General features: G+C 37.8%; 3 protein-coding genes across 3 annotated transcripts; all 3 read right to left on the reverse strand.

Moving 5' to 3' along the window:
• Window positions 1-89: 89 nt before the first annotated feature.
• On the reverse strand, window positions 90-6,781 carry srsf5a (serine and arginine rich splicing factor 5a). Its single transcript, XM_054613506.1, is given in 9 exon segments — window positions 90-1,454; window positions 1,903-2,007; window positions 2,113-2,186; window positions 3,578-3,647; window positions 4,057-4,134; window positions 4,136-4,216; window positions 4,696-4,766; window positions 4,873-5,007; window positions 6,643-6,781. Coding segments are annotated over 8 exon segments (1,017 nt in total). The 5' UTR covers window positions 4,999-5,007; window positions 6,643-6,781; the 3' UTR covers window positions 90-1,042.
• Window positions 6,782-10,399: 3,618 nt separating this feature from the next.
• Window positions 10,400-17,687, reverse strand: LOC129103194 (deubiquitinase DESI2). The gene is made up of 5 exons (XM_054613524.1): window positions 17,646-17,687; window positions 13,430-13,502; window positions 12,015-12,108; window positions 11,784-11,925; window positions 10,400-10,639 (listed from the first exon to the last, which is right to left on the reverse strand). The coding sequence occupies exons 1-5, from the start codon at window positions 17,682-17,684 to the stop codon at window positions 10,400-10,402; spliced, it is 588 nt and encodes a 195-aa protein (XP_054469499.1). The 5' UTR covers window positions 17,685-17,687.
• A 2,927-nt stretch (window positions 17,688-20,614) lies between these two features.
• Window positions 20,615-25,914, reverse strand: synj2bp (synaptojanin 2 binding protein). The gene is made up of 4 exons (XM_054613517.1): window positions 25,726-25,914; window positions 24,131-24,267; window positions 22,851-22,946; window positions 20,615-21,449 (listed from the first exon to the last, which is right to left on the reverse strand). The coding sequence occupies exons 1-4, from the start codon at window positions 25,787-25,789 to the stop codon at window positions 21,300-21,302; spliced, it is 447 nt and encodes a 148-aa protein (XP_054469492.1). The 5' UTR covers window positions 25,790-25,914; the 3' UTR covers window positions 20,615-21,299.
• Window positions 25,915-26,376: the final 462 nt, after the last annotated feature.

The raw sequence follows: 26,376 nt of genomic DNA on the forward strand, positions 1-26,376 counted from the left end.
TTGAGCAGTGTGAAGTCGTATTTGATTGTATTTGGTGTTTAACATTTGTGCTGTAACTATTGAAAGAAAGAACAAACATTGGCGACACATTTTAACAGTTTGTGAAAGCTTTATTCAGTTGAACTGCAGAGACTTTAATATGAGAGTCTCATGACCCATATTCACAAAATATTAAAAAAAATTCACTGTTCTTTCTGAACATTACTAAAAAAATTAAATGACAATATGCAGTGAGAGTTTTATTAGTATCAAATTAATAAACTTATTTAGAGACATTTCTTCCTGCTGAAACAGACACTTGAGTTCAGACCCACAACACGCTTCATTCCGAGGCTGCGGTTAAAGTTAATTAAAAGCAAAGAAGATGAATCACAACACGAGACGAGGTCCTGATGCAGCAGAAATGAACTAAATGAATGCCGGATTCAAACATCATTACACAATGAAAGCTGAAATAAACCACCGACTGAGATGCTTGCATTTTTTTTCTGTTCACATATCAGGGCAGTGAATGCAACACGTGCAGAAGCATCAGAAGCAGAATCACAGTTTCACAGCGATGCCAGACGTTGCGGACAAAAACATACCTATCAACACTTTGGGGAATGAATACCATTCCCTCCTAACCTTGAACTGCTGTGAACACTCGCAAAGCACAGGGGAGTGGATGGAATCATAACATGGCAGACAGCTAGGACAGGCTGCAGGATTGTGACGAGCATCACCACTGATTAAAAAGGTTTTCGGTCACTCAGCATTCCAGCAAAAAATAAATGGGGATTTTATGAGGGGGGCAAAAAAAAAAATGAATAGGAACAAACATTTTCCTGTGGAAGCTCATCCAAACTAACAGAAAAAGAAAAACAAAAGAAATCAAAGCCAATGAGGGCACATTTATGACTGAAGATGTTATTTCAAAAAGAAACCATGTAAATGGTGATTCCCTCCCCTTCATTAAAAAGAAACAATAAATCACATGCCACCATACACGCCCGCGGCGAGCAACTATCAGTCTATTTTACGGCCGACAGGTGCACTGATCTCAGTGTTTGCTGTCTGCAGATGCGGAGCGGGAGCGAGAACGGGAGCGAGAGCGTGAACGAGAACGGGAGCGGGACGGCTTCTTCTGAGCAGGAGGAACAGGTGAGCGGGACTTAGACCTGGACTTGGAGCGAGACTTTGAGCGGGATTTGGAACGGGATTTGGAGCGAGACTTGGAGCGGGATTTAGAGCGGGATTTGGAGTGAGACTTGGAACGGGATTTGGAGCGGGACTTGGAGCGAGACTTTGACCTTGAGAGGGATCTGCCTGACGCCCTGCCCCCTCCTGATGTCTTCTTCTCCGGGGTGCGACTCATGGACCTGGAGCGGCTCCTGGAACGGTGGCGGCTCCTGGAACGGCTCTTTGAGCGGGAGTAGCTGCGGGAGCGGGAACGGGAGCGGCTCTTGCTGTGGCTGTTGGGGGGAAAAAGTCATTTTTAAATGTATGTTGCATGTGTGTGGCATTACAACACTTAAACAAGAACATGATCATCTTCAAACTGCACTGAGCAGGATTTTATGTAAAAATAATTGCCTGGAATTGACTGATCCTTACAACTGTCCTAAAGTATATCAGGTTCTGTTTAGTTCGATCACTGGTGGAAAATACAATCAGCGAGTGATTTAAGAATTTAAGATGAAGGGCCAACCAAATTTGGTCAATACTGGGCAAAAACAATTTAAAACATTCCCTAAATATTTATCTACTACTGTACAAGCCCCTCAATATGTGAGGAATTGTGAAGTTTACAATTTTAAGTTTCTACATTCTGGCACCCTAATGCCGGCCACACTAGTGCAAAAAAATATATGCCGCATTTTTGATAAGAGTCTTCTAGAAAATATCTTAAAACCAACTGACCTTCTGCTGTCCTCAAAGATCTTAAGCTTGCGTCCATTCAGCTCTGATCCATCCAGCTTGGAGATGGCGTTCTTCAGGTCACTGCGGGATGCAAACTCAACCACTCTGTATGGAAACAGAAACAGTCATTAGGTCCAAACCCTGAGGACAACAACCATTTGAGAAGTCTGACTAATGGAAAAAAGGGAAGAAAAAAAAAAAGCAGCTTACCCTTCATTTTTGTTGGGCCTGTGTGCGTCCACAAAGGTAACTTCACCTGCTTTTCTCATCAGGTCTTTCAGGTCCTGTTTCAAAGTATATTGTTGGATTAGTGACAGAGAACAAAACGCGAGATGCCGGTGAAAGCCTTTTCAGACCTGGAGGGAGAAAAATGAGCAGGCAGCAAAATACCAGCACACACTGAAACTTGGGTTTTTCTAATGCTGACCTTTGTCACTCTGTTATAAGCTCCAATTTCAGTGGAGGGCATCTAAACTAAAGATCCACTGGAAGTGTTTTGTATGGACAAGTGTTGCCTTTACTCAAACTGTTTTATATCCCACATATTTTCTCCATGAAGTTGCATCAGCAAACAAAATCCACTCCATGGAATTTTATGAATTCAGTTTGATACTTGCTGCATTTTTGCATACAAGTCAATACTGGGTTTTGTGTCTGAGTATGTGACATGAACCTATGTATTACTTGGTGGTCGGATGACAATAGTACTCTGGGTAAGTGGACAAGAATTTTGTTCATGTGAGCTATAAATACTTTTCCTGAAAAGTCTTTAAGTGTTTACATGGTAAAACTGCCTCCTTCCCATTTGAGACTGAAACTCTACACCCCTTTACCACCCGACCCTGAACAAACCCAATCACATGAGTTTTATGCTACTTACCGCTCCATACCCAGGAAGATATTATCATAGAGCCACTTGTCCAAATAGCAAATGGGAACCAATGCAGTGTTAAGCCCTTGAGAAACGACCTCGGCCTTGACCAGCATCCGGCCTCCACAAGTAAGGAACCACCAGAGAGCAAGTAGGGGGAGGGGTGTGCGCCCGATTCAACACCGCCCCCAGCTCCATCAGCAACAGAAAAAGACCCAAACGGGAGAGTGTAGGGACCGTGGATTTGAGGGGGGTTACAGCAGTCGGGGGTGCCAGCCCACAGAACCTCCAGACTGTGGCTACGGACCTCCTAAGGCTACCGTATCCTGCGCTAGACCACTTTCACCCGCAACTGGGCCCAGCCAAGACTTTAGACCGGCGGCAACTGCGTGTAAGGAGAGGCACCAGATGGAAACTATTCAGAAAAACAACCAGGAGAGGGCGCTACACACTTGTGACACCTCCATGGAGGGTGTGCATTACCTCTGATATAAAAAGGAAACCATATCAGAGCAGCTGTCTAAAAACAGTTAAAGGTTTTTGGTTAGAATTGCGTTTCAGCAGCAGTTAGGTGCTTTTGTCTGAAAAACAAAAATGTGTTCTGAGGGAAAGTAAACAAACTAAAATACTGGGGGCTTTCTATTGTAATTGGCCAATTACCTATTGTGTTTTTATAAATCTGACTAGAGAAAAATTGACATGGCCTGATCAAAAGAATGCTGCTCCGTTTAAAAAACATGTAAGGTGAAATCGACATTTTATCTTGTGTTATAAGATAATTAAGAAAGTATAGTTTTCTCTTACCTGCCAGCTGATTCGTGAAGAGAGGTTCTCCACAATGAGTCTGTGATCCGTCCTCACAGGGGGGCCATACCTGTCCAGTCAACGCAAACCAAAAAAAAAGCTTTTAATACCAACATTTTATACAAATTTATACTCGCAGAACAACCTCTTTTGCTTCATGATCACCCGTTGTATTTTTGCTTTGTCCAAGGAGCTGTGTCAATATTTGAATTTGATTTAGAGGTGGCGTAACAGGTTCTCATCACAACACCTAAATATTTGTTAAAGCCGCTCAAAGGACTCATGTCACACATCTTTTTGTGTTTCCATCCACATCAAAGAATAAGCCTTTCATACTTTTTTAACTCGTCGATTTTTAGTTGTTCTTCTTTTAAAGTTGTGTACATGTGATACCTATTTCCTGTTTGACTGATAAACATAAGTAAAAGCTTCGACTAACTAATACAGGTTTCAGGATGTTATTTTTAGGGCAAATGTACCTGGATCCACTGCTGCGAGATGGACGATAGCCACCGCCGCCACTGCTTCCGCCGCCACCACCACCACCACCACCCCCGGCCTTCACCACTAAAACGTCCTCCCATTCCTCCAGGGCCGCCACCTCTTCCTCTTCTGGAGCGAGCGTGCTCAATAGTGACCCTGAAAAGAAAAGCCAGAAATTCTTAGGAAAATACAGTTGGATGAATGACAAAATACATGTTTCCTATATGTCTATAAAGGAAGTCCATGAGAAATATGCAGCTATGTAATTTACCATGTTTTGTGGATTGACTTAAAATAAATTATTGATTTGAATTAACTTGGTGGTTTCAGGTGGACTATGCACTATTAAATGCATCGAAACACTCCTGTCTTACAGGGAACAAAGTGCGTTGTGATGTCATCCATAGACAAATCATTAATAATGTTGGCAGTTGGAATCCCTGCATTAAAGTTAGCTAGTGGAACCCCAGATCCACCTCTAATTTAATATAAATGGACACATCTGAAATTTGTTGGAAATATTAAAAATCTATGTCTTTTTGACTTTTCTTGTTTGGAAAATAAAACTAAATAATACGGTGCATTTAATACACAAAATATGTGATATTTGACTTTCTTTCAGATCTTATTCTTACCTTTCACTGCACAGCTCTTTGCCATTCAACTCGTAAACAGCGTCATCTGCATCTCTGTGGTCATCAAATTCCTGAAAAGGGTATAAAATCAAAGATGATTCTCTAAACACATTTTTAAAAAAAACAGGGTTGGGAAATGCTTAATTCACACAATGGTCACTGGTGAGTCACACTCACCACAAAGCCAAATCCATTCTTTAAGTTGATTTCACGAATCCGTCCATATCCCTTGAAAAACTTCTCCACGTCTCTCTCCCTGGCGTGTGGGCTCAAGCGGCCGATGAAGACACGACAACCACTCATTGTTATCTGCTGAGAAAAGAAAGCACAAGACCTGGTAAATATTCAACCAGACCAGGAGGAAAGGTGGAGTAAAAACTTTACTGGCCAAAGGTTAATCAGTATTACAGAGAAGATGGCTGCGGTCAAGACTTTTGAAGTTGAAATATGCATCTAGAATGGTATAGTAATAAACACTTTTTTTTTTTTTTTTTTTAAACAAACCATAGTAGTGACCCATTAACCCAGGTCCAGACTGAAACCGACTCAAGTGAAACTGAGTGAACCCGATCCAGATCAAACACACGTGATAAGCAGCTCTGGTCAAACCAGTTCTACAGCAAATAGTAGTTTACTTTCAATCGGGGTAGATTTACAAATAATGCCCCCAAGATCTTTAAAAAAAACCTGAAATTTATCCTACAAAAAACTTTAACACAACTTTTCTTACACAAAAACTTTACAATACAAAGTTAGACTATTTTATAGAGGCATTAATTCAATGTGATTTATTTTAAGTTGTACTGCAATTTGAGGTGAAATGTCGTAAATAATACGGTGCATTTCATACACAAAATATGTGATATTTAACTCTTTCAGATCTGAAAAGAAGTTTATCCTGCAAAAAACTTTTAACACAAACAAAAACTTTTCTTACACAAAAGGTCACAATAAAAAGTAAGACTATTTTATATTTATATTCAATGTGATTTATTCTAAGTTGTACTGTGATTTGAGGTGAAATGTCCTACAATACACTCACTATGTATTTAGTTCACCCTGGTTAATGTTAAACTATGCATATAAAATATAGCAAACAAATAGCTAGTGGAACCCCAGATCCAATGGAACAGTGTTGGAAATATTACAAAAATATGTCTTCTTGACTTTTGTTTGAAAAATAAAACTCCCAAAAGTAAATAATACGGTGCATTTAATACACAAAATATGTGATATTTAACTCTTTCAGATCTAAAAAGAAGTTTATCCTGCAAAAAACTTTTAACACAAACAAAAACTTTTCTTACACAAAATGTTACAATAGAAAGTTAGACTATTTTATATTCAATGTGATTTATTCTAAGTTGTACTGTGATTTGTCCTACAATACATTTGTACATGTATTTAGTTCAGCCTGGTTAATATAAACTGATTAAACATTAAAAACACATTTCACTTTAACACAATGCATCTCAAGGCACTGCTGACTAAACCTCCACAAACACCATTTAACCATAAAATGAAATGCTATTTTCAACAACCAGGTGGAACAACACATTGGGCCCAGCTAACAGGAGGCCTCTACCACGAGCACACACTGTGACACTGACGCTAAGCTAACGGCTAACTTTAATTACACACGTGTGGTTGAAAAATAAGAAATGTAAAAAAGTGAAAAAGCTAAATAACATAATCATTTATGTTATTACATTTGGCAAAAGTACATCTTTAGATAGTTTCTAATGATGCTATCTCTTGCTAGCAGCGTGCATAATGCTAGCTAGCTGCCTCGAGGTCGACTTGTGTTAGCTTAGCGAGCTAGCCACCGCTCAGTTAGCCACAAAGACGTGCTCCTCTGTGCAGGAAATACAAACCCCACAGGCAGCCATTTTTAAAAAAAACAACGTACGTTTAATACAATCACTTGTTTCTCTTTCCCAGTCTTACCTTTTATTACTAAAAGCGTCTCCGGTTTGGATGTGTGTGTCGATGGGAAGCTGCAACGTTGTGCCGTCTCGTCTCAGCGCTGCTCAACTGTATCAAAATGGCGACCGGGTCCAGAGCCAGAGAGGAGGGAACCGGAAATGCTGCTGCGGCGTTCATGTTGCCAGGTTTGGGGGTTGGGCTTTAACTTTCCCGGTTAATCATTCACTTGGTTAAAGTTGATTTTGCCCCCTTTTGATGTTCAAAAAAAGTATTGAATTGCGTGTGTTAACTTATCACGGTTAAATAAACAGTTGCATTTCTATTTTAAATACCCTAGAATATTTTTTATGATGAAAAAATAAATAAATTACTCCCTGTTTTTGGAATCCTTAAAGGGGCATTTAACGGATTTGGCAACCGACAGGCTAAAAAGAGCCTACTCCTGTGTTCTCCCACTTACATATTATTACTTGTTGTTTATTAGTGTGTTATATGATATATTCATCTTAACATACAGTACCAGTCAAAAGTTTGTTCACACCTTCTCATTCAACTACTTTGAAGAATCTAAAATATAAAACATATTCTGGTTTGTTGAGCATTTGTTTGTTTAACATTAATTCCATATGTGTTCCTTCATAGTTTGGATGTCTTTAATATTAATCTACAATGTAGAAAAAAATAAAAATAAAAATAAAGAAAAAACATTGAATGAGAAGGTGTGTCCAAACTTTTGACTGGTACTGTATGTGTTGTTATTCTAATGTGTTGTCATCTAGTGATGCGTTTTGCTTCAACAACACAATTTTCTCTTTGATCACAGGATTATAATATTTTCTACATAATTCTGTTTTTATCAAAAAACTTTTACTTTTCTTAATTTACAAAATCACGTCTCCAATACATTTTATTTTCAAAGACTAGTGACTTAAATATGTACCAAGCAAGACATTTTACAGCTTAAGAATAAGCTTGTTAGGGATCTACTTTAAACCCATCTTTTACATTTTATTATTTAAAATGATTGGCCACCGTATACAATGACAAGGTATATCTGTCATTAGCTGATATTGGCCAAGTTTATACAGTACCAGTCAAAAGTTTGGACACACCTTCTCATTCATTGGTTTTTCTTTATTTTTATATTTATTTTTTTCTACATTGTAGATTAATATTGAAGACATCCACACTATGAAGGAACACATATGGAATTATGTGGTAAACAAACAAATGCTCAACAAACCAGAATATGTTTTATATTTTAGATTCTTCAAAGTAGTTGAATGAGAAGGTGTGTCCAAACTTTTGACTGGTATGTCTAGTTCTATTTGGAGATCTGGAATTTTTTTTATATATCAACTATAATGTCTGTTCTTTTGGCATATCAAGTGAAATACCTGGAAAATCAAGGTATCATATTCTCGGCTTCAACAGATGAACCAAAACATTTCTTTGTTATTCTGTCTCTTTATTCTAGTACTACATCATCGCTCTTGAAATTGTCCTGGGTTAGAAAAAAGGAAAATACAGGGTTACGGTTGATACATAATGAAATAAATATCTGTCTGGTCTGCTTTTAATAAAGTGCCAAAGACTTTTGAGCATGGAAAACTGATCACTGCACAGCTCGTAGTAACTCAAAATGTACCAAAACTTCTGAACACAATACATTTGGTGAAATGTAAGACCGCATACAAAATAAATAGAAATATAGCTTATTTAAGAACATGAAGAAAAAGTCCAGACTGCACTTTTAACCCCATTTAACAAGGTCAGCAGAAATGAGATGACTGCCACTGTTACGAGTCATGTGATTTCCTTCCTGAGAAAGAGTAGCTGTCCATGAAAACACTACAGGAGGAGGGATGGGACAAGTTTAAAATCACATGTGGCTTGGTTCACTGAGCTTTTGCATTTAAAAAAAGCAAGCAACATGAATTGAAATGAGCAAAACTACCAGGAGCCGATGTTTGTCATCATTATTATCATCATTATAATCACCACCATCATCAATAACAGAGGGGGGAGGGGGGAGTCATTAATGGGGTTGTTTACTTGCATGAATGCTAATTACAAATAACTTCATGACATCATATTTTCCCTTCATGAGTATCTTCTCCCTGCAACAAACCTCAGAAGTATGAGCAACTTCTTAAAAGGTTTGTTTACTACGATTAAAATGCTTTGTACCTGTAAACATGTCACAGTTCAGTTCAGAGATGAAATAAATAAAAAATGAAATGGTCATAGTTTGATATTTTGGGAAATACACTTACTTTCTCGCTGAGTTAGATAAGAAATCTGATACAACTATCATGCCTGTAGGATAAATATGAGGCTTCATGTAGCATTCAGTTAGCTTAGCCTAGCATAAAGACTGGAAACAGGGGGAAAAACATAAACATCTGTTAAATTGTCATTTTAAAACTTTTTTTTTTTTTTTTTTTTTTTTTTGTTCGGTTTAAACAAAACAGATATCATGTGTACAATAGGGAGTTTTTCAGTCTGCTGGTGGATGGATTTTGCTATCTTTGGACAGGGCCAGGCTAGCTGTTTCCCCCTGCTGCAAGTCTTTATGCTAAGCTAAGCTAACCAGCTTCTGGCTGCAGATTCATACTTACAAACCCGACATGAAATTGGTAGTAAGACTCTCAGCAAGAAAAACAAAAGAGTAAATTTCAAGAAATGTAAAACCCATTACTTTGAAGACTTCTGTAACTTAAAGGATAATACTGATTTTCTGTTTTTCTTTTCAATGACTGCTTAATCTTCATTGGTTTAATGGTGAAAAAGGCGATAAGACCAGTATCACAGAGGAACATTCTCTGGGCGTAAATGTACATTTCCTTGCCTGAAAGTATCGTACTGTTATAATAAAAAGACAATTTTGATATAAAAGCATAGACAAAAATGTTAAGTCAATAATTGTCAGTGTAGCAGCTTCACGTTCTTTGTGTTTGTGTCTCGAGGCTGTTTAAACAGCGACTATTTAAACTGAACAGTATTTGCCCTTGATTGTTTTAAGCTGTCTATCATCTGGTTACTCTAGCAGCTCACTGCCGGTTTATTGATTTAAACAAGCCCCAGGTTGAATCATTTGTTTTACAAAAGGAAAAGGAGAAGAAATACTTGATGAAATGATCAGAAATGTGGCGTCTCAGTTTAGTCGGACGTTTTGTCCCAGTCTGTCAACATGCAACATTTTTTACGAGTTCAGACTGAACTCGAGGAACAATGAAATCCCTTTTAAACCCTCTAAAATGGCCAAAGTTAACTACTTAACCTCCACACAATGAAAGCAGAGTCAACGATATCAACTATGAAGGCCACATAGAGGTTATTGAACGAGAACCGGTTTAAACTGAGCTAACAAGCAGTTTCCTGGTAATGTCTCTATAAGAAGCCTCAGGTGTCTATGTTGTTATTCTACAAAAGCAGCTCTGAAGGCAGGGCAGGGAACAAGGCTGACAAAGGTTTAAAAGTTCATGGAAAAGACCAATAATAACGTACTACAAACTTCAGATCTACAAGTGGTTGTGGTGGAGTCTGAGTCAAATTTTGTCATCCTGTCGTCTGCAGGACATGCAGGGCTGAAGTCTCTGGCAGCAGCTCCTTGTTCCTGAAGAGGTGACTCTTCTTTTTCCTGCCTCTTTACTCAGAGGACAAACAGGATGAGGTCAGCTGGTTGTTCTAGCCTGCTAATGCCACAGTCACGAGCAGAGGTGGCATGGGGGGAGGGGGGGGGGGGGGTTTCAGAGGTCAGTGTATGTTCATCAGTTCACACCCTCGTGTGCCGACAGCTGTGAGAGGAGCCGGTGGCGGCAGCTCCGGACGGTGACGGATGGTCCTCGTCGCTGGAATCGTTATGCTCCTCTTTGTGGAGGCCCAGGCTGATGTGGCTCTGCAGGGCGGCCGGGGTTAGCCACTCCTTGGGTAGGCAGCTCTGCAGGAAGGGGATGCAGGAGCTGAAGTACGCCAGTCTGTTGACCCAGCGAGGGATTTCACGTCCACACAGCAACTGTAAAAAGTCAGAATACGCTGATGTGAAACATATAGTCTTTATTTTATTTCAATAAATGTGCGAGACATTTAAAAAATATTTAATTGGAATAGAAGTAAACATCAAAATAAACCAGAAGATGTGATGATTTCATGGATATTTTTATCTTTCAATGTATGTATACATATTTCAAGTACATAATAAAGGGCCATTCCTGCAATTTGGTATAGCACTTCAATGAAGTTGAGACTGGGTCCTACATTTCCCATAACTCTGAAGGGTCATTCTTTCGTTTCAGGCCACATGTTTACAGTGTTCATCACCTTATTTTAGGATGTTAGCAAGCTAACATTTAAGTGCAGCTGAGGATGATAGGAATGTAAAATAAACTTTGCAGGTATTTGGTTATAATGAAAAGCATTAGACAAATAAGCTGATTATGGAGCAGGATAAAACTTAAAGCTCATATAACGCTGAAGACATCAACAGTTATTTTTCCATACCTAAGAAAGCTCTTTCAGACTCATAAAAGACATACAACTGGTTCCACACCTTCATATGTAAAATTGATGGGACGTCTGTTTACGTCTCTGAACAAACTTTCATATAATAGGATATTTATGTCTATTATATGTAAAGCTATATCAGCACAGTGCTGTATCTTATGGTTTCTGTACTATATGTTGTAATGGCAAATTTAGGTTTTAGTTATACTGTGGGAATTCTATGGTTTTAGTTATTCTGTGGGAATTCTATTGTGTTTTAGTTATACTGTGGGAATTCTCACAGTGTATGTGTGAAGATATTATATTCACAGGCCAGGTGTAGGGAGGTGTTTACTCTCCTTTTCCCAGGCGCCAGTAGCCTTGATCACCCCACTTGTTTTGTCCCTTATATTCAGAGTGTGAAGCTTTTCTCACCAGTGCATTACTTTGCGGGCTTGGCAGTGCACAACTGTTTGTGTTCTGTGTGATCCTGTAAACTCTTGCCTCTTTCTTATAAGAAATTAAAAAAATCACACACTTTTTGTCATCTGATCGTATTTCAACGCTCACTTCGGACTCATCTCAGTCCGTATTAGTATAGTATTAATTGTTTCCACGACAATGTACATGTAGGAACAAAAATAAAACCACTTAAGCATAAACAGTATCAGACTGACCTCAGACAGCGAGGAGGAGAAGTGGTTGCAGTTTTTGTGCATTAGATGATAGGCGTTGCCTTTGAACTCTTTACCCAGCTCCTCCATGATTTTATCAATGTCCTCCTCTGTGAAGTCTGTGGTGCCCAAAACAATGGCCTCCCTGATTGAAAGCAGACAAAGACCTATCAGCACACATTAACATGAATAACCTTCTCTGAGCACTATATGCTAAAAATAAAGCACACTCACTTGAATTTGAATGTCTCTCCCAGTTCAGTGGCATTCCCGGGAGTGATCTCAAAGATGCCACTGAAAGGGTACGGATGACCCCCGTATGCAAATTCTGTGTGGACAAAGATGCAAAAACACACATTACCTCCTTGACTGGCAGAACCAAACAACTGTAATTACACAGAAGTGAACAATTAATCACTGACACACTGTGCTTGAATCATTAGGCCGGGCTAATTACAGACCCCTCTGCTCTGTATTTACAGCCGTAGAACAGAAAACAGTGGTGAACACTGAGGCCACAGCAGAATAAATATATCACCTTACATTGTTAGGTACATATCTTCTGATTACAATTTTAATTTTACATTTTGACAACAAACACACGGTGCTGCTTCAGCAATATGGGAAATTAACAAATAAACAAGGATGACATAAACACATTTACCTATAATATGTTAAAGCATATATTCTACTTAGATGGATTAAGATGCTACCGTGTAAGTGTTGTAGTACATCTATTTTACTACTTATTTCCATTATCTTTATACGTCTTCTCCACTAGAATTCAGAGGGAAGTACTTTTTACTCCAAAACTTTGATCTGGTTTTGTATTTAAAAGCCTACAAGTAAATAAAGCTGTCAAATAAATGTTGTGGAGTAAAAAAGTACAATATTTGCCATTGGAATGTATTGCTTAAAATGATAAAATAGCAGAACATGTAGTACTCAAGAAATGTAATGGTACCTTAAAATTTTGAAACACAAACAAAGCTTGGTACTGATACTAAAAATGATATAAATATAACTCTCTAAATACCTGTGAGATCTTTTGTTCTTTCAAAACATTCAGAGTTTTTCCCTAACAGTGATCCTTTATTAAATTCAAGATTATTAAATCCATGCAGTCATTATGTAAAAATATGCTGCGAAAACAAAAATGATATGCTGAAATTCCACAAAAATAAATCCTTTCCTGCCCCAGTAAGAATGTATTTTGACTATCATCATATTTCACATAGTTCACAAAGACTATATTTCTGGTTGCTATGGCATGCTGGTTTCTGCCTCTCTTTTTTTCAATCCACACACACACACACACACACACACACACACACACACACACACACACACACACACACACACACACACACACACACACACACACACACACACACACACACACACACACACACATAAAACACAACGTGAGTCAGTGGTGACTCAACCCAGATAAATGAGGTCATCTTATTAGGAACACAATTCCATTTTCCATTTTTAAAACCAGACTTTATCTGCCTCAGTGAATGCAGCCTCGTACAAACCTCACATTCAGACATTGAGGTCCGGGTCCGGGTCCGGTCTGCTGTGCTGATATGACAAGCTGTAATGGGGATTTTATAGACATAAAAGAAAGGAAGGAAAAGTCTTACCTCTGCCATATATCTCAATGCCTGAGTGGAAGACTCCAATACCCAGATTGGAAGTGTATTCGTTTATCCAGTACTGCATAGGAAGAGGAAGAGAGAGGAAGAGAGAGTTAAGAGGAGGGCTTCATTTAGGATCAATATTAAGAGTTATTTGTGCTGCATCAGCTGCTCTCCAGAAAACTCTATCCTTAATTTGTACATCAGCATATTCAGTCTTGATTGCTATTTGAATTATATATTACAGGAGAGATGCTAAAAACTTTGACTTTTCGTGCATGACTGAAAAAAAACAAGTTCCCAGTTACTTATGGTCGTGATTAATACTTGAACATATTATTCTGTGCTATTTGGGGATTACAATGATTTTACTGCACTTTGATTTTCAGTTCAATTTGATTGAAAGAACTTGGCTTAAAACTATCCCTTAAAAGGGATAGTTTGACATGTTTGGGAAATATGCTTATTTTGGATCTGTACAGGCAGAAATGTTAGACACTCTTGAGTTTGGTGTCATTCGATTGGTTTTATGTATCATACGGCAACACACAGCTCTTTTAAGGTGCTATATTAGCTTTTTTTGGGATTGTTTATTTAACTCAAATTAGCCTTTTGTTTAATTCCGATTTCGTGGGGTGGCTATAGCTCACTTGATGGAGCAGGTTGACTATTTATTGTGAGCTCCTCCTGCAACATACTGATAAGTTCTTTAAGAAGACACTGACCCTCAATGGATCTCAATGTTTGTGCAGATGACCGACAAGGATGTAACTTAATGTATCTTACAATCCTTTGTGTTGTTTGTAACTAATTGTTATTAATTTCCCCAGAATTAAGAGGATTTCCTGGTTAAATAAATGTCAAATAAATAAAAATGTTTGATATCCTGCATTTTCAAGCAGCTATTCATTCATTTGTTGCCTTAAACAACTTATTCCTATCAGGCTTCTAACAGCGGTGACTTCCCACAATGCACTGGGCAGAAAACAATGCAAACACCGTGGACTGATCCATCACAAGGGCAGATAAACAATCAATCACGCAATGAGTCCCTCATCTGTTTGACCTGCAAGTCCTTAGATTGCTGGAAGAAAAAAAAAAGAAAAAAAAGAGAGAAACGCTTCTGGTGATCTATGAGCCACCATGTCGCCCTTCACTGCGGACAATCAAGACATGATTTATGGCAGGACCACAGTTCTTCAAACCCCCAAACGCCCACCGACACTCCCGCTCCCTTAGACATCCCTGAGGAAACACACTAAAAGCCATCCTCACTGCCTCAGCTGTCCCATATCAATAATAGAGCACTTTTCCGGGCTCAGAACGGAACTATAAAAGCATATCTACGTCTTTACTTTGTCTCAACAGAATCATATTTCTGCAGTGACTTCTACCCATTTAGCTCTCTAGCTTTTTCTTTTTCACACCATGGAACACTAAAATAAATCTCAGCTTCCTGGAGGGAAACAATGCACAAGGACAAATTCTTGCAGAGAATAGAATACAATTGTGACAAGCTTACTATCAAATTACATCACTTTCCCCTGAGTACACGAACAAGAAAGTCCTGGAAACATTAGTGGAGCAATCACAAATCTTGCAGATATAAATCACACCTCTCTGATGATGTGCCTCATCTCTCTTTGTTGCATGCCAACAAATTGCTGCAACTACCCATGCAGTCTCCCCCCTACATCATCCTGCCTATGCAGATGCTGCATCCACCACTACAAACATCCGTCACATTGACTTCACACTCAACACGATCAATTCATCATCCTCCCCGATCGTGTGATTCACTCTCAGGCGGATCTCGCCGCCTTCTCCATGTTTAATTCTCGGAGAAAGTATTTAAGGCTGGCTCTGGCTGTCACCGCCCTCATGATCACTTTCTCCCTCTTGGACAGACCCTGCGTGACCCCGCTAAGTCCCGGGCACAGCAGAGACACACTGCAGTTAAATCAACTGTTTGAGCAGCTGTCACTCATGGTCCTGATCCGTGAGACGACTTCAAGATACTAAAGAACGGCCTCTGGCTTTGCGTCTGAGTGTTCGATTAAACATTTATGTGTATGAGTATTCTCACAAATCATATTTTTTGGCAGCATGCATCATTACATCATGTTGTCGTTTAACATTTGTAGCGAGCTGACTCACGGCTGGGAAGCTGACAGATGAGGGCATTTGTTGGAATACTTCTTTTTAAGTGAGCCAAAGAAAAGTGTGCTCAAAATTCAGCTTTCAAGCACTCTAGTGAATAAAAAGAACGGCTCTAAATTGATAATCTATAAATCGCTAAAGAGTTTTTATTGGATTATCCACTGCAGACTTTCTTTAATTATATTCATTGTTTATTTAACACTTTCACTTAACCCCCATTCACCCATCATATCAGCATTTATATGCAGTATATTACTAAGAAATGATTTATATCACCCTACAGTGTAGTTGTAAGCATACATATGGACATTTTCAATGTTTATTTGTCAACAACTATACCTCCTCTCTTAGAGCATCTGTGTAGCCGGTATGTAAACAGATAATGTTTGGCAATATAACACAGTTATGATTACATAAACTGGGGAAGATTGTGTTTGTTAAGGCTGCTAAAAACATAAATACTGAATACACAACTATATAAGACAGGATTTTCAGAAAACTACAATCCTTATCTAAACATATGTAACAAGCCAAACAACTTATTCTTGAGAAAGGCTCGTTCCAAGGCTGTGTTTTCAGTTATTACAAAAGTTAATGGGATTTATTTTTAGGTTTTATTGCTTACTGGAACATAGCCAAGAAGTTCCAGTTCCACTTTGGCTCTCTAGTTGTTTTTTTTACTGCCATTAAATGTATTTAAACTCATTACTTTTCTCTCCAAATAGTAGTTTCATTGTCAGTGGCAGGGTCCGCCATTCCCACACACGATTCAAATCCTGATCACACAGAGTCCTTCTACATTTGTACATAATGTTCTTACTATCATTTGTACATATGTATTAACAGATTAAAAAGCGTTTTATAGTAGAGATGTGCGTCATCATATATCATTAAATAGGATTACAGCTATGGTATATCATCAATTAACTATGTATTACAGGCAAACTGAGGTTATAATTGTTGAAAAAAACATTAATAAACACTCATAACTTCTGCATATCTGCTTACAACCACATTATTGTCTGTTAATGTATTGAGTTTATAGGTACTGCTTAAAGATTCTGAATATGGGGAGTTAAAGTAAAGTGTTATCAGATACACTCCACAATATCACAACTGTTTTGGTGTAAATGGAGTAATTCTGTGGATTTACAGCGACGTGTTGCGTAATATTCACACAGGAGGCTGTTCAGCAGTACTGACTGAAAAGACCAGCCACATGTCTGAATGAAGACCCTTGTCCTTCACTGGTGTGTGTGGGTTCATGTGTGTGTGTGCATACAAAATGCATGTGAGCTATGGGCACAGTGACAAGAGGTCAAAGGGTTGAGGCAAGCTCTTGTTACGAAGGAATTGCAGCATTTAACAGAATCTACTTTCTTATCTTTTTATGTTTTAAATGTCACTTTAAGATAAGATAAGATAAAATAAGATAATCCTTTATTAGTCCCGCAGTGGGGACATTTACAGGATTACAGCAGCATAGGGTATAGTGCAAACAAGAGACATAGTAAAAGAAAAACAAGATAAAAATGAAGTATTATAAATCCACAATAACTGAAATATTATATGTACAGACAGAAAAACTATTATGGCTATAATTCACATCACTTATTCGGAGAAGGACATTAACTCTGGGCAGCTTTACACACCGCCCAGACTTTTCTTCTTTGAAGAATCTTTGTGACTGTACTCACCAAATTTCATTGAAATTATTTGTAATTTAACACTCTTTAGACACCCATGGGAGTAAAAATTGAAGTAGCATCTGTGAGCAATGGAAGATGTGGATTTGTACAAACAGCCTCATGCTGCATGCAACACACTGCCTGTTTTTCATGTCCTGTTTGAGTCCAACTGGATTAAAATAGCTGTGAAGTGCACTTGGGAAACAGGTGTGTAGTGGGCCTGCTATTTCTGGTGGTGCATTCACTTCCCCTGCTGGTGTCAGATTACAAACTTGCAACAAACACACAGAAATAAACATTAAATATACAATAATATACAATTAAATTATACAAAAGTAAGCAAGTGCAAGTGGTTGATTCAGATGTATGCTTACCATATCATACACGTTAAGGATGACAGGTTCATTGGCCATGGTTTAAACCTGAGCTGGTAAAGGCAAACGTCCCCCACCCTCCACGTTGTATGGTTGTCACGACCCTCCACACCCCTCTGAAGTCACAGCGGCAGCGGCGGAGAGGCGTCTGCTGGCGGGGTGGAGGCTGCTCATTCCCCCCAAACTACTGCATGGAGGATGGAGGAAAAAAAAAAAAAAAAAAAAAAAAAAAAAAGAAGAAGAAGAAAAGACAGGAAAATGTCCCCCAATGAAAAGAAACAGGCTGAAGCGTAAAGTCACAGAGACACTATGTCATTTTAGGGTTTGTTGGAGTCAAAAGCGAGAAAAAACATCTGCTGCAAGAGGGGGAGAGATGCAGGTAAGAAGGTGATTTGTGAGATAAATAAAGGTCAAAATGTCACGTTAAACGCGTGAGAGGTGATGACATGGTGTAAAGGGGCCTAACGCAGCCGCCCTGCTGTCATCGCTGGGCGAAAAGGCGACAGTTAGGGCGGACCAACGTCGACGATGGAGGCGGAGAGCGGGCCATGACTGAGCGAGCCCCGCATCCAGCGTCCTCCTCCGCTCCGTCGGGAGGGGACAGACCTCAGCGGCGGCATGGAAACCCCGTTACACCTCAAACTGCTTTTTTATTCAAAAAAAGATGTATGTGAGAAAGTGCCAAAGCGGCTTGTTGGTGGTAGTGGTGGTGGTGGTGCATCCGTGTCGTGCGGTTTGTGCGCCGGCTCTGCCTCCCTCTCCCCTCCTGATGGGGGGGACTGGTGCTTTAGATTACATCATATCTGCCTCCGAGGCAACATCCTCCAACCGGCTGATGGGAGACGGAGCCGCTGGTGGGTGTTCAGGAGCACATTTTGTTACAAATGACCAGCACTTCTCTGCTGTTTGTGTCAACCAGGGACCCCGCTGACAGACGCTTTAGCCGTTGAAAAGCGACCGTTAGAAACGTTAGGACACGTTGGACACCGTCATTTTTGAAAAACCGTTGGTTTCGTTGGTCAACGTGTGTTTTTGTGACTGGCTACCACTCAAATGTGTTAGTTAAAATGGTAAATAAATAAATAAAAACTACATATAATGTGACTACAGGTTTCTAGGTTAATTTGTGATATCAAATTAGCAAAAAACATGATTTATTTTAGTCGGGTTTTTTTGTCGCAATTATGTCTACATTTAATTTGAAGGTAAATCGGCAACTTCCGGTTTAATGCTGACGTTAGTTAACTTTACAGATTTTGGCTCTACCATCAGTACATTTTTTTAATTAAATGTTGTATTAATCTGATCTATGAGATGTATGACCAAACAATAAGTATGAATAAGAACAATAAGTTACAATTCATTTTTTTTAGAATTTTTACTTTCTAATCATTTTGACCATTTTCACTTCATATCTCTGAATAAGCCGTTGAAAAGCGACCGTTAGAAACGTTGGACACCGTCATTTTTGAAAAACCGTTGGTTTCGTTGGTCAACGTGTGTTTTTGTGACTGGCTACCACTGAAATGTGTTAGTTAAAATGGTAAATAAGTACATAAAAAGTATATATAATTCAATTCAAGGTTTTTTGGTTAATTTGTGATATCAAATTAGCAAAAAACATGATTCATTTTAGTGGGTTTTTTTTGTCGCAATTATGTCTACATTTAATTTGAAGGTAAACTGGCAACTTCCGGTTTAATGCTGACGTTAGTTAACTTTACAGATTTTGGATCTACCATCAGTCAATGTTGTATTAATCTGATCTATGAGATGTATGACCAAACAATAAGTATGAATAAGAACAATAAGTTACAATTCATTTTCTTAGAATTTTTACTTTCTAATCATTTTGACCATTTTCACTTCATATCTCTGAGTATTTGTATTACAAATCATTCCTTAATGGTCATGCATTTGATCATAAACAGTTGGATTTATAGATTGACGTGAAATATTCTGTATTCACTGCACCTAAATACAAATAAAAAAGCCTACAGCAAGTTAATTGAAATGAGTTTTAATACAGTAGGTGCTTTGATGTAAAACACAATACTTTACATCATTTATTAATGTCTTTGATCTGTGATTTCTGGCATCCTGCACATATTCACAATCCCAATCAGCAGAGCGACATGGAATGTATTTACAGACAACAAGAGCCACATGCAGTCAGAGACGATTGTATTATAGATGCGCTGCAGACCGACAAATGTGGACAAATACATCTGGCACACACAATTCAGTTCCATGATTGTGGCTAGTGCAAAAAAAACAAAACATTGTTGACAGAAACTCATTTCTTTAAAGAAAACTTTCTTATACATTGAACAGGCTCAAACTGATTCTCAGTTTAAAGCTGTTGATCCTTCACTCAAAATTAACAACTCATGTCCTCCAATTCTCATTAACCCCTTAACAGAAGGTGCGTTGTGACTATAAACACTGGCCTCATTGAAAAATTAGGATAATGTTTGAAATGACTGCAACAAAAACAATGAGCTGCTCACATTATATTCATCTAAGGAATGATTTGTTTCTAAGATATAGATTTAATGGTTTACACTAAGTGACGGTGTGACTCTTATAATAAACCCTTCAAAGGGAAACTTTTGATTTTAAAGGATAAATCTGATGATAATGTTTTTCTAACGGTCAGAAAATCCCATTAAAAGACCCAAACCAAGTCATATATATCATCTGATATGCAACAGAGCTCCATCACTGAGCCAAACTGTTGCACTGTATGACATGTGGCACTAAAGTTTATTTTTGACTCAGTCTTGACTCTGTTTTAGAAACCAACAGAGCCATTTTTCAAAGTGAAACTCGTAAATGATTGAGAAACGGAGTAGCTAACTGTTGGTTTGGGGCTTTTCAACAAATGGGATTTGTTGACAATGAGAAAAAAGAGATTATCGCCAGCAACATCCTTTCATTTGAATGTGTTAATGGACGCATAGGGTTGATTTTCACTTTGATCATGATAAGGAGCAACAAGAAACAAAACACCGCCATTACTTGGAATAGACAGGAAAAGGCACTCCGAAGTCAATTACAAGACACAATTTATCATCTTAACTACCGGCTGTTTCAGCACAGCAGGTTGCCACTCCTCCCATGATTCTGTGCAATGGTGCAAAATGAAAATCAAACCCGATTGCATTCAATTTTAAAAAACTCTGATGGACTGAAAGTACAGTGGGTTCCTCTAGAGTCTGGCCTCAGACAGATCTGCCATTCAGGGATGGAGGTGCACAGAGGCCTGCGAGTGACTGAACACAACACTGCCTTTCAGTTTGTAATTGAACCCTGAAGCTTAAGCCAGTCTGACCCAAGGCTTTAATAATATTCTGCATACGACTGCCGTTTGTTTCTGCCTGGGCTCAGCCCGACAACAGGAATATACATCCTTCTTCTTCCATTAAAAGTAATCTCTGTGGTAAGAGAGCATCATTTTGCATAGGAAAGGTGTCAAGAAGCTACCAATAATCACATAATACACATGAACATGGAGAAACTCATCAGTGACATCAACAGCTAATAATAAAAAATAAAAAAATAATAGCGTCTACCGTTTAGAGTTTGATCCCACTTTCTTTTCTTTGGCCTTTGGTAAAGTTTTTGATCTTAAAACAGACAACGTTGGCTTCGTTAAAAGTGCTTCCTCTGGAGCCGCACGTAAATAAACGCACAGATAGCTGCAGCTCCGGCTACAATAGCCAGTACTTCCAGAGTAGACACAGGAGATTTGGCCTCGGGTTGGGGTTGGGGGCCTGTAGGTCCGTTCACGTGATTAGGGAACTGAAAGACACAGATATGAAAACAAGAATAAACTTAACAGCTGCACTGGAGGTGATATTTATATGAAAACGCACCTTTTATCAGTTTAAATCACATATATGGTGTCACCCAGCCTGTTTTATTTTATTACATTCTGGTGTTGGACACATTTAAGTGTCAAGAAATCTTCTAAAAAGTGATGAATCAAATTAAAAACGTCCTTGATGTTATGGTTTGATCTAAAGCATGTTTTAAGACTGATTTGATTTCATCTCAGTGTTGCATGAAACACTTCTCATTTAGTTGGATTGAGTTTTTGTTAAAACTCATACATGTTATGACTGAAAAGGAAAACTGTGGATAACAACGCATACTTTTTGAAAGACTTTCCTCAAAGGCTTTTCTGCCTTGGTTTTGTACGAGGTTTCACTAGCAAAGGGTCATAGAAGCAAATGTGTAAAGACTAAAAATGAGAGCACGAGAGAGAGGTTCAAAGTGTCGGTTTAGGAAAAAATGTCGGCTGTTGGCATTCTGGCCCCTTTACCAACTGTCTCCTTAGAAAGCTGAACCACTGTCTACAAAACTGGATAACTACATACTTTTATCTTTCTCAATATTGCCTTCGTGACATTATAGTCTAACTGGTAGAATAAGTATTTGCTCACAGTGTGGCAGCTGTAAACAAATATCAGGTTTTACTCAGTGGACATGTTGGTCAGAGGAACTAACGGATGTAGGATGTAGAGGAGGAACTAAAGTGGTAAAGAAAGTAGAGCTGAATGATGACTGGACATGACCTCTAATCCTCAACAGGACATAGTTCACTAATATAACACTGCTTCATTCATCTCAATGCTTCTCATTTGGTTTTATAGCAGAAGTGGGCCAACTTGCCTGAAACAAAGATCATCTCCAATAAAGTAATTTAAAAAATGAACACTAATAAAACATTAACATTCAGGGAAAAAGAACAGAAGCCCTATTTGAGTCAACAGCAGCCCTGTTATTAAGTGCAGCTATTGCTTAGGCCACTGTTTTGTTGAAGTAAACATTTGTTTATTAATGTTTTTATGCTGAATTTATCCTACAGCTTTACTCGTTGTGACTTGTGTACCTTCGGGGCGTTGAGATAAAGCTATGAGCAAACCTGACAGACAGTTCACATCCTTTGTTTTTCTCAGTTTGAGGCTAAAAAACTTTCTATGTTATTTCTTTACTATTGTGCTGAGATTAATTTGATTGTGTTTCATTACTGACTTTTTAATATATTGTTGTTCTCATGCTGCTTTTATGTTTTGGTGACCTAAAGATAATTGTCCAATGTGGTGGGACAATAAAACAAAGACAAAGCAGAAAAATCAACAAACCACTCAAACATTTGAATACAAGGAAGAGTTTATTTTAAAACATCATGCCTCCCACCTTTTTCAGAACACGGAGCTCCACGTCCTCTCCTGCAATCCTGAACAGATCCACTGCAGATCGGTGTGTTAGGTCCTCAAGCTTGACTCCGTTGATCTACACAACCCAAAAGAGAAAAATAAATAAATGTGGAAGTGCTTTTTTTCTTTCACTTTCACCCAAAATCAAATGACTTTATTGACTTTGACTTTTTATAGGCAAAATGGCCCGAGGTGATGACATTTAAGTGTTGGTTTTGTCCGACCAGAACTCCAAACAAACAACAAAGGTTGCAGAATTTCACAACTGAGAAACTTAAACAAGAGAATGGTTGGGATTAAATAGTTGCTAGTGTCAGTAACTTTACTCAAGTACTGTACTTAATTGCAATGTTGAGGTACTTTTACTTTACTCTGGTATTCCTATTTTATTCTACTTTGTACTTCTACTCCACTACATTTTGTACTTTAGATACTAGCTAATTTAGCTTTAGTTACTTTGCAAATTTTGATTATTAATACAAAATACAGTCAACTAATAGTTGATTTTTTACGATAGAATAAACTACCCAGCAGTATTTAAAGCCATTAAACTTAGCACCACCCTTGCTAGCTGCAACATTAAAGATATTTCACACCTGTGTAAATCAAATGCAAATGCTTCTGCACAATAATCTTACCGAAGGCTACACCAACCCTATGTCTTTAAGAAATATTTTTAAAGTTCCTTTACTTGTTTACAAGGCTATTAATGGTCTGGGACCAGTCTGCATTACGAATTATTATTTGTCGTTTTGAAATCCTTTGCGTCCTCTTACATTCTCTGCTGCTTTCCTTTTTAAAAAAAACATAAACTATCACACAAATATCGGCATTTTAAAACGACGATCTAAAACGTATTTATTGAGCATTGCCTTTAACCAATGGTCACTCATGTTTTGTTTTATTCTTATCTTTAACATGTTTAGTTGTATTTTTGTTTACCTTTTATATTCCCATCGTTTACACATTCTGTTGTTCTTACCTTACCAGTTCTTGCGATTTGCTGCCTCTTTTTGCTATTTGTTTTGATTGGTTGCGTTTATCACACAGTATTTGCACATGTTTAAATCTGCATGCTTTTAGTTATTCTCTTGTTTCTTCACTTTACTGTAATGCACAAAGTCACTACATCCCTCTATGCAAAGTGCTATTAAATTAATCTGTATAACCACCATTATTATTAAAGCACAAAAAAAAAAAAAAAAAAAAAGGCACCCTCCTCTACATCCTTCACCCTTATAAAAAGTCAACAGTTTATACCGCCAGTATCTTGTCCCCCTCCTGGAGTCTTCCGTCCAAAGCTGCAGCTCCATCTTCTTTAATCTTGGAAACATATATGCCGTTGTCATCCACCACATACTGCTGGTCCAAGCCCCCAACTATATTAAACCCCAAGCCTAAAAAAAAACAACATGACACAGAGGTATTTGATTAATATTCAATAGACACAAATCCAATTGTTTACCTGAGCAGAAGCTGCTGATTCCATTTATCTCAAAGGGTCAAAGGTCAAGAGGATTCCTTCCAACACTATACTGCTACTCAGAGGTTGTATTTAGATAGTTCTCACAATGTTACATACAGTACCAGTCAAAAGTTTGGACACACCTTCTCATTCAATGGTTTTTCTTTATTCTTATTTTTTTCTACATTGTAGATTAATATTGAAGACATCCAAACTATGAAGGAACACATATGGAATTATGTGGTAAACAAACAAATGCTCAACAAACCAGAATATGTTTTATATTTTAGATTCTTCAAAGTAGTTGAATGAGAAGGTGTGTCCAAACTTTTGACTGGTACTGTATATCCATTACATCATAAATGGCTAAATGCAAAATAAACACCACACATTTTCAATCATAGCCTACAATTGTAGTTCTAATAGTTTTCTGTCTGTATATATAAAATTTCAGTTATTGTGGATTATTTACTGTTTTTATTACTTTTTTTTTATCTTGTTTTTATTTTACTATGTCTCTTGTTTGCACTATAACCTACAGTACCAGTCCAAAGTTTGGACACACCTTCTCATTCAATGGTTTTTCTTTATTTTTTTTTACTTTTATATTTTTTATATATATATATATATATATATATATATATATATATATATATATATATACAGCACCAGTCAAAAGTTTGGACACACCTTCTCATTCAATGTTTTTTCTTTATTTTAATTTTTTTCTACATTGTAGATTAATACTGAAGACATCCAAACTATGAAGGAACACATAATATGGAATTATGTGATAAACAAACAAATGCTCAACAAACCAGAATATGTTTTATATTTTACATTCTTCACAGTAGTTGAATGACAAGGTGTGTCCAAACTTTAGACTGGTATATATATATATATATATATATATATATATATATATATATATATATATATATGGTGACTTTAGACTGGTTACTGTAAATATATTTATATATGGTGACTTTAGACTGGTTACTGTATATATATTTATATATGGTGACTTTAGACTGGTTACTATAAATACTGTGAATGTTAATCATGAAGCTAAATAAACTTTAATTGGCTTCAATGGAGACTGACAGGCCGAGACGTGACGTCACTTTTAAGGATTTAAAGAGCATTAATATTAAATTAAAAAAACAAAACAATTAAAGTGACATTTAAAAGCTCAGTGGGCTCAGTACTCTGCTTGTCCAACACGATGACACACAGAAAAATTAAGTTTTTCTCTTATGTAGCATTAGCATTTAGCTTCAGGCTACACATTAGCTTGACAGCGTTGATTCCTGCTGCTGCTGCTGCGTAGCTAACCTGGCTAGCATCGTTAGCCACATGCTAACTGTGCGTCAAAAGTGTCTGCGCTCACCTGCGGAGCCTCGCTTCAGTTTGACGTCCACCACGTTGGGTGGAGAGTGCAGCGAACCATTCATTGTGTCGAGACTGCGGACGACTGGAGCGGGTTCCTCGGTGAAGAGCGGACAAACTATGCATGTGAAGGTGAACTCATTGAGGAGTTTCGATTTGCTTCCTCCGGTGCAGTGCGGTGCTCCGTGGTTGTGCTGCCCCCTGGAGGACAGAGGCGGAACTGCAGGTTGACCTTTGACTCACAGCAGGGAGGATAGTCAGAGCAGTGGGTACATGAGATTTTTTTTTAAAATATATTTAAAATTAGCATCCATTCAAAAATCCTTTAAAAATAGTTATTTAATAAATATTCAATAAAATATAATTGTAAGTTCATAAACTGAATTCAATGCAACAATGCAATCTTCAGTGTTAATAATAATAATTTAATAATGGATTTTATTTATATAGCACACTTTAAAATACAAAGAAATCTCAAGGTGCTGCACAGGGTAGAACAATCACAATAATCAAATGTAATAATAGGGAGGACACTCACAGCAGTGGTTCTCACATACACATGAGATTTCTTTTTATTAAAATTAGCATCCATTCAAAAATCCTTTAAAAATAGTTATTTAATAAATATTCAATAAAATATAATTGTAAGTTC

Source organism: Anoplopoma fimbria, chromosome 15, assembly GCF_027596085.1.
Source record: "Anoplopoma fimbria isolate UVic2021 breed Golden Eagle Sablefish chromosome 15, Afim_UVic_2022, whole genome shotgun sequence".
In the NCBI taxonomy this organism is placed as follows: domain Eukaryota; kingdom Metazoa; phylum Chordata; class Actinopteri; order Perciformes; family Anoplopomatidae; genus Anoplopoma; species Anoplopoma fimbria.